The sequence below is a fragment of the Glycine soja genome, chromosome 6, assembly GCF_004193775.1.
Source record: "Glycine soja cultivar W05 chromosome 6, ASM419377v2, whole genome shotgun sequence".
NCBI classification, from domain to species: Eukaryota; Viridiplantae; Streptophyta; class Magnoliopsida; order Fabales; family Fabaceae; genus Glycine; species Glycine soja.
In genome coordinates, this window is record NC_041007.1 from 41,934,180 (window position 1) to 41,945,577 (window position 11,398).

The window sequence follows — 11,398 nt, forward strand, 5'->3', positions numbered from 1 at the left end:
TATGCAATTTGAGATAATCTTTTGTATGCCTTAATAAGCACCTCCAATACTAAATTAAACAAGAACTTAAAGCTGAGTCTTGATGTAATCTTATTCCAATAGAAAAGTGTTTAATTTCACCTCTTGAATTTCTTACACTATTGATTATCCCTTCATACAAGTTTTGTATAGCTTGTATACAAGCCATGCACACTCCTTTTTTTCTCCAAAGTTTTCCACAATAATTCTTTGATACATGATCATAAAATTTTTTCCCCAAGTCAAAAATCACATGTCGGTGTCTTTACCTAAGCACAAAGGTGGGCAAAAGCTAAAAATACAATGTCAATTTTCAGTACAAAACAGCACTCACCAATAATAAATAACACCAGCCCACTCTCCCAATAGCCCATCTGTTATTAATTCTAAAAATTAACCCACCCAACCTCCTATCAGATATCAATACTGAAAAGGAACCAAGGCTCAAGAATTCGTCCCTATGTGTAAATCTTGCCCCTCCTTTGCCTGCTAAAGTTACCTCATCTTCAAATCTGAATTCTGGTTTTATTTTTCAGTTTTAAACTAAGACCTTCAATCTGAAATCTGACATTGTATATACGTACTATTAGACATACTTCCTCCAAACCTAAATTTAAGAAAAATTAACATAAGAAATAAACTTTTACCCAAGCGTCTTTAATTGAAACTTGATATCAACAACAAAAAAAATATTAGAAATAAATTCTCAATTAATTGAAAGTATTTTTTTAGATAGTATCATTAAATAAGATAAAAGTAATTAAAACTTACTTATATTTGAGCTCAATATAATTTAGGTCAAATGACGTATCTGATCATTTTTTTATTCATTTTGATCTTTTATCTTTTAATAAATTCACTTTGATACTTTATCTTCTTAAAATGATTCAAAATAATACTTTCCTTAATTTAAAGTTAACACCATCAATGTTATTTAAATACCAGCGGCTAAAGGCCATAATAAAACAAAAAATAAGAAAAAGCACTCAGAATATACTGCTAATAAATTAGTTTTATCGTTCACAACCCTGATCTTCTTTTGGATAAAAAATCCTACAACTACACATGCAAATGATGAATAATAATCAAATTCAACTGAACGACGCCATAGATCAATGTATTTGGTGATCCCATCAAACGAGATAATTTTGTTGTTGTGTGTGATGTAGAGAGCACTACATGCAGTGACAATGAAGGCGAAGGGATAATCACATTCGCTTAGGTCTATCATGAGCAGAATCTGACACTCTCATTGCATTTTGAGATTTGCAGTGTAAAAGGGTTCCAATTCAGAAAGATTGAAAAGTGAAATGATGAGGACAACTTTGATTATGTAAGGAGATGAAGTTGATGAGGAGCGATTAGATGCCAAAAATTTTTATCTTTGAGGGAGATTAACGGTTCTAAAGAGAGAATGAACTAGAATAGTTTGGGGATTATGTGATTTTTTTTTATTTTCATTTTGTGGTGGCTTTGACTGTTAATATTTGAATATCATTATAAGTGTTAACTTGAATCTGACAGAAGGACCATTTTGAACTAATTTAAAAAGATAAAGGATAAAAATCAACTTTTTAAAAGATAAATGATCAAAATAAATAAAAAATAAGATAAACAACCAAATAGGTCACATTAATAAATATTCAACTTCCCCATGCATTACTTGATAAGGGACTAAATACAAACTTAAAATTTAATAAATATTTCATATCAAATGCATTAATAATTACTCCAAATTCCCGTGCATTGCTCTCAATTGGGTATTAGAATTAGTTTATAACATCTATAATCATCTCTCTCCACCTTTTTCTTTTTTTTTTCTATCCCATTCCACTCAAGAAAAGGTGGATGATTACTATTTTTCTTTTAGAAATACTAGTATTTTAGTCTTTACGTTTTACAGAACAAATATTTTTATATAAATAAAATTTATAATAAATACATTTATAATATGTAGAATAAATTGATTTGCTTAATTTTCTACCTCTTTCAATGTACCATCTTTTATATCTATAACTAAATTAAATTTTAAATATTTCTTAAAAAATTATCAATAATTAAAAATATATTTTATCTGTTCAATTTAAATTTAAAAATAATTTATATATTAAAGATGTTTTTTATTATACATTTTAATTATAATATAACTTATATATTATGAATTTTAATCAGGAAAAAATAAATATGTATCTTATAAAATATAAAACTAATTTTTAAAAGGATCATAGTACTCGTCCACCTGTTATTTGTTGGTGGATTGGGAAGGGGAAAAGTAGTGGAGATAATGATAAATATGGTAAGTAATTAATGTGATTAAAAGAAAGATAAATTATAAATAAATGTGGTGAAAATGAAATAAATGAGTATATATAGAGAGGACCACTATTCAGGACGAATGCAAAAAAAGGCACAAAACACACCAATTAACAGATGGACAGTTTTTTTTCTCAAGGCAAAGGCAAATTTATTGATAGTGGACTCTATTCAAAGAGACGTGAGAATCGGGTTATAATATGCAAATTTCCTGGACCACTATATCATAATTAAGTATAGTTTTCCCTATAGACACCAAAATTGAAGTTTCCATGCTACAGTCTTCTGCAGATGTCTCAATTAGTTTATGTGGAGTCGTGGACAGTGACCGAGAACAACAATACTACTGAAGACTGTGGTCCTTCCAGACACACCCTAGAAAGACAGAAGCTAACAAAACCTGTAAGTTAACCTTGAAATAAAAGAGTACCCAGAAAATTCAATTCTACTGAAAAGCTTAGAAAGTTTTCATTTATAAACGAAGTTAAAATTTACTAGTTCAATCACATATTATTCTGATATTCCCTGCCTTCTGCATCACGTACTAGTGACTTGTCAATTGTCATTGTTCACCACCGAGCCACTTGGCTAATCCACTCTTGTGAATTTTATAATTTGTACAAAAGTTTGAGTCCATCATTCTCATGCTTAATTAGTTCAGTTCACATAGGCATCAATTTTTTGTCTTGCACTGGATTTTCTATATATATAGTGGTTTCAGTTTTGTAATTAGTCTTCAGCGTGGCTGTTTTAAGCACTAACTCTCAAGCTTAGTACTCAATGAAGTTTATTCTTATTTTGATTACTTTATATTCTTTCTGTCTCTTGTCTCGTAGCTTTCATAGCAGCGGACTATAGTTTATTATCACGGTGCCAGTCCCTTAATTAGTTATGGAAGGACCATAGTTTCTTTCCCACGATGAATCTTTAAGCTTGGTTTCTTCAATCTCTTGAAAATCCCAATAAATCTAAATCAGGATTTGGTACAAGAATATTCCACTTGAAAACGTTGTTTAGGTTGAAGAAGGTGGCAACTCAATCGATGGTTCCTCAGCCATCTTGAAACTATACCATTCGGGAAATTTGTTACATACACATTGTTTTTTACATAGAAAATATACTCCCTCCGTCCCATGATAATTCTGGGTAACGAAAAAAATTATTTTAAAATAATTATTATTTTAACCTTATCATTAATTTTTTTTTATTCTTAAATCTCTTATAATATTAATGATATAAGCCACAAAAATTAAAAAATTAATAATAATAAAAATAATTTTATAAAATTAATATTCTCTTTCATCTATTTATTATTAATACTTCTTAGTATTGGTAAAACAACCTAAGAGGAGAATTATAATGGAATGAAGAGAATATTTAAAAAGAAAAAAAAGAAAAAACAGACATATTATGTGAAATAGTTTAGCTTATTTAACTTATTTTTAATTCTATATATGGAACAAGAGTACCATGAAATTAAAAGGCTAACCTTATCCTAATCTTAAAATTAAACTGATACGAATAATGTTCTTTTCTTTTGAAACTTAAGAAAAAATCCTATACGATAAATTTAAAACTAAATTTCAAATATTTAGGCATATACTTTCCAATTCTCCTTGTGCTAATATCTATTTACACTTAATTTGAATTTCAACTTTTATGAACTATATTTCTCTTCACTCACTCTTTCTTGTCTCTCACTTTATCATAAGGTGTGTGGTTTCTTAAAGTTCACTCCTTTCAATGTTAATAACATTTAAATTTTATATATTTTTCATTTTATCACTTTGCCTTCCTTGGTTCTTTTTCTCCTTCATCCTCTGCATGATGTGCTCAGACTCTGAAGGTATTGTTTTGCCCTTCAACAATAATTGTTTTGTTTTGCTTAATTCGCTTTACTTTTCTCTCTCTTTCGCTTCCCTCGTTTGCTAAAAAATAGAAATGCAGATTTGAAATGCAAATAAGTTAAAATAGAAATGCAGAAATATAATAATTGTTTGAGTATATTTATCGTAACTACAAGGATTCAAATAAGTTAAAACAAGTCACATTAAATCTTGTGTCTTTCATATTTTGCAGATACACTGTTGAATTGAGAAAGAGAAATCAACATGTTTCTTCCCCATCGATCCTCTTTCAGTTTTAAGTACCCATATGATTAATGAATCTCTTACAAGTAATAAGCTATTATCTTTGTATTTTTTTTTCATAATTATAGGTTTGTGAATGATCTATTAACATACTATTGTACCATTTCTAAATTTTATTTTATTTTCTTTTAAAGTTTGTCAAAAATGGTACTGTAATTACTTTTTCTCCCTGCTTGCTACCACATTCTCTCTTTCTTTTTTCCATTCTTTCCATTCTTTCATCTGCTATCACAACTTACACAGAAGAAAAAATATTCCCGTGATCCACTGTTGCCATATAAGGTAAGATTTTTAATTTTAAACCAACTTTTAAGAATGGATATTTTTATTTTAAAAGTGGAAATTATGATTTTAATTTTAAAATTGAACCCGGATACTAAAACCACATCTTCATCTGGTTTAGTTTTTCAAATTTTAAAATTTTCTTTCTTTTTTTTAAGTTAAATAGATTTTAAAACTGCATGTCGATAATTATAAAAGTAAGTAACCCACCATTTTGATTAAATCAAGAATGGATTTCTTAATTTTTATTTTAAAAATGTAAATTATTATTTTAATTTTAAAACTTTCTCTTCGTCTAATTCAGTTTTCAAGTTTTGAAATTTCATTTCTTTTTAAAGTTAAATAAATTGTAAAACTACATGTCAATAATTATGGAAGTGAATAATCCAATATTTTGGTTAAATGAAAACTATTTTTAAAATAAAAAGTAAATTTAAAGTATTGATTTCTTTTAAAAATTATAATAAATTCTAGAAAACTAAAATCAAAAGAAGAAAAAACTTTAGAAACTCTACGTAATTATAAACCTATTTTTAAAAAGTACATTTTATAATTTTAAAATCATACTTTTTAAATGTTTGTATATTTCATGACGAGGAAATCGAAATAGAAATTAAATCTTACTATAAAAAATGGAATAGAGAAATAAAAATGTAGACACATCAGCCCAATAACACTTGTGTTTTTGTTAGTAATAATGAAAACAATTTCACCTCATTACTTAACGGCCAAAATTAAAGAAAATGACAAAAACATTGGACGAAAGAAAGGTTCATGAATGTGTATAAGTGATAAAAAAGTTTGAGAACAAAAACCATAAATTTTAAAAAAAAAATTGGGGGCTAAAACATAGTTTATCCAAAAATCTTTGTTAGACCAAGTTTCTGTTCCTTAGCTTACCACACTAATTTGATGAACTTAATGACAAATGACAAACTTAGCTTAATGTTTGCCATGTAAGTCAAAATTAACACTATTACTGAGGAAAACTAACGAAAGGAAGATTTTGATCTAACCATTACACTTTAGAGAAGCAAAGTGAAATTTGTTAAACTTACAAGACCAAAGTGAAACCAAAATTCCAGATGAGGGAGAAAATTTTTATATTTGTCTTGATTGATTGTTTTGCATTTTTCTTCGCAAGGAAATAGTCGTGAATAGGCGTAGTTTGGGCATTGAGCTTACTTCCATTTACTTCTGGAGCCGAAAACTAAAGCTTAAGGCTCCATCGATACAATCACATTTATCAAGTGACATTCTAAAAATAATTTCTGAAATAGGCTTTATATAAATATGTCACAGCAGGGTTCACAAAGAAAATTATGAAAAACTCTGATGGTAAATTAAAACACTGTCTTGAACAAAATTATGTTAATTTCATGGGCATTGGGTCCACTAACCTCAATAAAGAAAAACTCTGATGGTAAAGATTTTCCTGCGTTATGAGCAACTGCTTGTCTATACTGTTTCCTAAGATAAGGACACTTCTCAAAGAAAAGTGCTTCAATCTACCTCAACATGGATTCTCAGAGCTTAAACTTACTGCAACTGAAATCCTCTTTGAAAAAATTGCCAAGTTCTTTATGCTTAACCAATTCTATCCTACTCCCTAACATTGGAACAATTGAGGTCATCATGGAAGGTCTATCCTCCAGGTATTATTGCACCAACAAGAGAATTACACGGAATTTGTAGCTAAAGTCCTCCCATGTAGTGATGGAATCCTCAGAGAGAGTGAAGCCACTACTAAGACATGTACCATTTTTTTAACTTCTTATTATAGAACAAAATGTCATTGACATTCTGTACACTAATATCTGCTTTTTTTTTTCCAAGGAAAAAAAATTGTAGAAAATAAAAAGTGAATAGAGAAAACAGAACACAGGTTCAGAACTTCTATTTTCAACCTGAATTTTCCAAGATACGTGCAGTGACTTGTTTTGGGAAAAATACAATGTTACAAGAAGAAAAGAGTGGGTGACATTGATTAAGCATAACTCCTCCCTCAAAACATGGATTGTCACCTAATTTCACCTACTACATGTTGACTTAACGGATTACATATCAGAAAATATTAAAACAACATATATCCTACAGATTTTATTTCCAAATTATCTAGAAAAATCTCAATTCTAACAATAATACCAGTTTTAAAAATTATGTGACTAAATTTTTATACATAACTGCACAAACGCATCAGAACAACGGAACAAGTTTTGACCAAAAAAATCCTTTGGTCTTGAATGTACTTGCAATGCATAATCTGCACCTATGCAATATGTTCACCTGAAACTAAATTTCAGCGGCCTTTTAATGTGGTAATGGTTATTTCATCATTTGAAATCGTTTGGTTTAGATTTGAGCTTAAATTTCTTTCATCCGAAATCCTCCTTGGAAAGAAACCAGGCTCTTTTGGCTCAACCAGTTCCATTTCACTCCCTAACATTTGAATTACTGAGGTCATGGTTGGCCTATCCTCTGGGTATTGTTGCACACACAAGAGACTGACATGGATGCATCGTAATACTTCTGGGATGACACATGAGTCCTTTATGTTTGAGTCAATCAACTGTGAAGTATTTTGCTCTTTCCAAAGAGTCCATGCCTGAAACATAAAAGAAGGAAAAAAGAAGTTAGTTATTCATGCTCCAGCTTAAATAATAAAAAAATATGTTATTCGAGTGCTTACATAGCCAACAAGGTTAAGAGTCTGGTTTCCATGACAAAGAGATCTATTTTTGTTCCCACATATAATCTCTAACAATAAAATACCAAAACTGAAAACATCCGATTTGATTGAAAATAGCCCATCAACAGCATATTCTGGAGCCATGTATCCGCTACAGGAAATAATTATAGTAAAAATTCAAATGACAGAAAAATAAATAAAAATAAATAAATTGTGATTTTGTATAGTTGGACAGAAACTCACTAAGTCCCAACTACTCTATTTGTGTTTCCTTCAGTTTGGTCTCCTCCAAAAGCTCTAGCCATTCCAAAATCTGATATTTTTGGATTTAACTTCTCATCAAGTAAAACGTTACTTGCTTTGAGATCTCTATGAATAATCCTTAATCGGGAATCTTCATGAAGATACAAAAGTCCCCTAGCAATTCCAAAAATTATGTGGAAGCGTTGAGGCCAATCCAACAATTTACCTTTTTGTTGATCTGTTGTTATTGCAATGAAAATGTGTTGTTGAATATTAGATTTTCAAGATTAATAAGCCACAAAATATGACTGAAATAAAAGAAATACAAGTGCACCTAGCTAAGCATTCTTCATATTACATACCAAAAATGAAGGAGTCTAGGCTTCCATTAACCATGTATTCATATAACAGTAATTTTTCTTGTTTTGGAAAGCTACAGCCGAGGAGCTTTACAAGATTTCGGTGTTGAAGCTTCGCAATCAGTTTTACTTCTGTTATGAACTCCACTATTCCTTGTCCAGACCCACTTGAGAGTCTCTTGACGGCAATGTCTCTCCCATCCACAAGTTTTCCCTGCATAATTGCATTCATTTGAGAAAATGCTTTCTATAACAATAATTCATCTTGGACCCTAGTTGCTTTTTTCTCTGTTAAGTGCTTAAATATTGAATTTACCTTATATACAGGTCCAAAACCACCTTGTCCAATCTTATTATTCGACGAGAAATTGTTAGTGGCCGTAGTAATTGTTAGCAGATCAAACAATGGCACATCCAGATCTTTTAGCTGCCTTTTAATGTTCTCTTTTGTCTTTGACTTATCTGGAACAGAAGAAAAAAAAAGGATTAAAGCATTCAGTAGTATTATGAAACATGAAGAGGGATTGGAAGTGGTTTAAAAATGTAAATCTGCAATATCAATTGGAGAAGGAAACAGTAAATATATTATGTGAACTCATTCTATAATCTGTAGCAAGTTGAAACTCCTGTCATTAAACCCATATGAGATTTAAGGTCATGTTAAAAAGCCACCTGGCCTCAAATTCCCTGTTAAGCTTTGACTACAATACAAGTGCTTCCTGATAATTTGAAGCATTTTCAATTTTCAATTTCAAAAGATATATACAAAAAGAGCTATCATTATTTTACTGAAAAATTATGGGTGAATAATTTACCAGCAATGTTCCATCGGTTATGTCCATGTTGTGGCAGAGGCTCTTCATGGTTATTTTCTGCATTTGACATCTCTGGAAAACAAAACATAAGTATCATGTGAATTTCATTTTTTGCCTTCGCTCGTTAAAATGTATCACTATGAAATTCTATTCAAGGGACACAAAACAGAACCTTGCTATAAGGCCACTTAACCAACATTTCAAAGGATACTCTAAAAAACCAATAACAGCTCTTGTGAAGGAAATTAACAAATAGCAGTATTTTCATTTAAAATTACATACAGAACTATTCCGCCATATTTTTTTTAGTGAAATGTTAGAGAGAAGAAAAAAATATACCAGCAATGTTCCTTCTGTAGACGAAATAAATAGCAAGTATAACTCCTAAAGTGGCACCGATGGAGGTTGCAATTATTATTATTTTTGAGTCCTTCTTGTCCCTGATAGACTCTTCAGGGTTGAATTTGATCAAACAAAACAACAATGGTTAAATTCCACACGGCTGGACCCAGCTTAAATTCTCAAAGACAAGATTGAAACTCTGGTGCGAAGAATATATAATAAAAGGATTAAATGGAAAAGTTAATAAAGTATTTACCTAATTCTGAAGAAGGCAACCTTATATATAGATCCTGCCCTTTTTCTGGAACAGGATACAATTTGATGTCAATTAAATCACCAAACCACATGACACAGCCACTGCCTGCTCCACTTATATTAGAATTGGTATATGCCATGCAAGAACAATCATTCAAGCACTTGGTTTTGCATTGCTCTAGATCAATACTCTCATCCACAAAAGTATGTTTAGTATCCGGCACTTTCAAGCCTTCCACGAGGAAAAACCCATCATTCATGCAACTCAATGGATGTTTGAGGACACATCCTTCGGTCCAGCCCATTGAGTTCCATTTTTCCGGGGACTTAGGCTTGAACCCTTTTAAACACTCACACATTGGATATGCAGAAGTGCTGCAATATGAATTAGCTCCACAAACCCCATAATGGTCACAGTAGTCTTCCGGCATCGTTGTATAAAACATCCATGCTTTTTCAGTCTCTGACCATACATAACGAGGACGTTCTTGTGTGGTTTGGTTAAGTACCAATTTCGATAACAAATTAGTCTGCTTGAGGGTCCAGGTGTAATAAACCTCTTCCTTGTTGGAGACAAAATCAAAATGGTAAATGGGATCACTACCTGCCATTTCCGGTCTGCCACTAAAACGCAAACCATTCCACGGTCCAAGTCTGTGATACTTTTTGGTTCCTTTCATCATATAGAACTCAGGATAGGGGTGCAGAGTAACACCCCAAGATAAGTCTCCTGGTGTTGGATCATCAAAACTCTTCCAAGCTACGAGGCGAATACTAAAATTTCTTTTGAGGTCCCATCCAACCTTCATTCCTGCCAACATTGTGTTAGAAGGGTAGTCAAAACTTTGCCATAGATATTCTTCCTCTTCTGGTTTTGCTTCATTTTTCTCTCTTATCACAAGGTTGCCAGAATCCAAGAGCTCCGCCACGGGATTCTGTGCTGCTTTTCGATAACTTGTGGACCAAACAACCATGTTGTTGTGTGTAAGGACCAAGTTGCCAGAACTATTTAGTTCCAAGATGGTAGAGGAATCATTGATTGGGTTGCCACCGTTTGCAACCCAAACAACGTTTTGAGTTGGAATATTCTTGTACCGAATCCCAAGGTAGATTTTGTTTGGATTTCCAAGGTTAAAGAAACAAAGCTCATAGGTTCCACGTGGGGAAGAAACTATGCTCTTCCCATAACTGAGGGACTGGTATTGTGCTATGAATGACGATGTTCCTGCTGCTTCGAAAACTAAGAGAAAAGTGTCAAACAGTGTATAAATTATGATATTCATCAGAAAATGAACGAACCTCATTGAGTACTAAGATTGAGGTCAAGGTAGTCTTGCTCAATTGATTTAGCAAGGATACATGAATTGTTGTAAATTTCTGTCACGGTCTTCGATTGCCACAGGATAAAAAAGTACTAAGATTGAGCGTTACAGCATAAAACAGCTACGCTGATGACAGAGAAAACTGAAATCACTATATATAGAGAAAGAGGAGCTAGTGCTAGACAACAAAATTTATATAAAAAAGTCAATAAAACATAGTAGTTAATGCATGGGTTACAAATTTCACCAGAGTGGATAATTAGTTAGTGTTGAACAATGAAAATCATCTTGTCGTGATGCTGATGGCTTGGAGAAATGTGTGATTGTAGACTTGTAGTAGAAATTTGTAACATCTATAAAGACAAATCTTGTAAGCTTTTCAAAATATTTTTGAAGTATACAATTATTACTTTATTTATGGGTTTCTGGATGATGGCAAGAATATCATATGGTTGCAAGTTGTTGGAAATGTCAGTGAAATGACCAAAAATAGTATAAACAAGTAGAAGATGGAGGGCTAGCAATTCACTCTATATAACACTTCACTATTAGTTGAAAAGGTCAACTATCTTTTAGTACTTTTTAAAATTTCTGTTTTTTATTCCTAGCT

The 11,398-nt window shown here is 31.4% G+C and overlaps 1 protein-coding gene across 1 annotated transcript; it reads right to left on the bottom strand.

The window, feature by feature from the left end:
• Positions 1–6,911: 6,911 nt before the first annotated feature.
• On the bottom strand, positions 6,912–10,907 carry LOC114416997 (G-type lectin S-receptor-like serine/threonine-protein kinase At4g27290). Its single transcript, XM_028382050.1, has 8 exons — positions 9,468–10,907; positions 9,209–9,319; positions 8,870–8,941; positions 8,371–8,516; positions 8,058–8,268; positions 7,696–7,933; positions 7,453–7,603; positions 6,912–7,368 (listed from the first exon to the last, which is right to left on the bottom strand). Exons 1-8 carry the CDS (start codon positions 10,768–10,770, stop codon positions 7,063–7,065), a joined length of 2,538 nt encoding a protein of 845 aa, XP_028237851.1. The 5' UTR covers positions 10,771–10,907; the 3' UTR covers positions 6,912–7,062.
• Positions 10,908–11,398: the final 491 nt, after the last annotated feature.

Bases quoted from the DNA above. Each gene is read 5' to 3' on its own strand.
- LOC114416997 (XM_028382050.1), bottom strand. From the start codon at position 10,770: ATGAGGTTCGTTCATTTTCTGATGAATATCATAATTTATACACTGTTT. The intron at 9,320-9,467 runs GTAAATACTTTA...TCAACCCTGAAG, and splicing joins GTTGCCTTCTTCAGAATTAG to AGTCTATCAGGGACAAGAAG. The intron at 8,517-8,869 runs GTAAATTATTCA...CTTCTGTTCCAG, and splicing joins TAACCGATGGAACATTGCTG to ATAAGTCAAAGACAAAAGAG.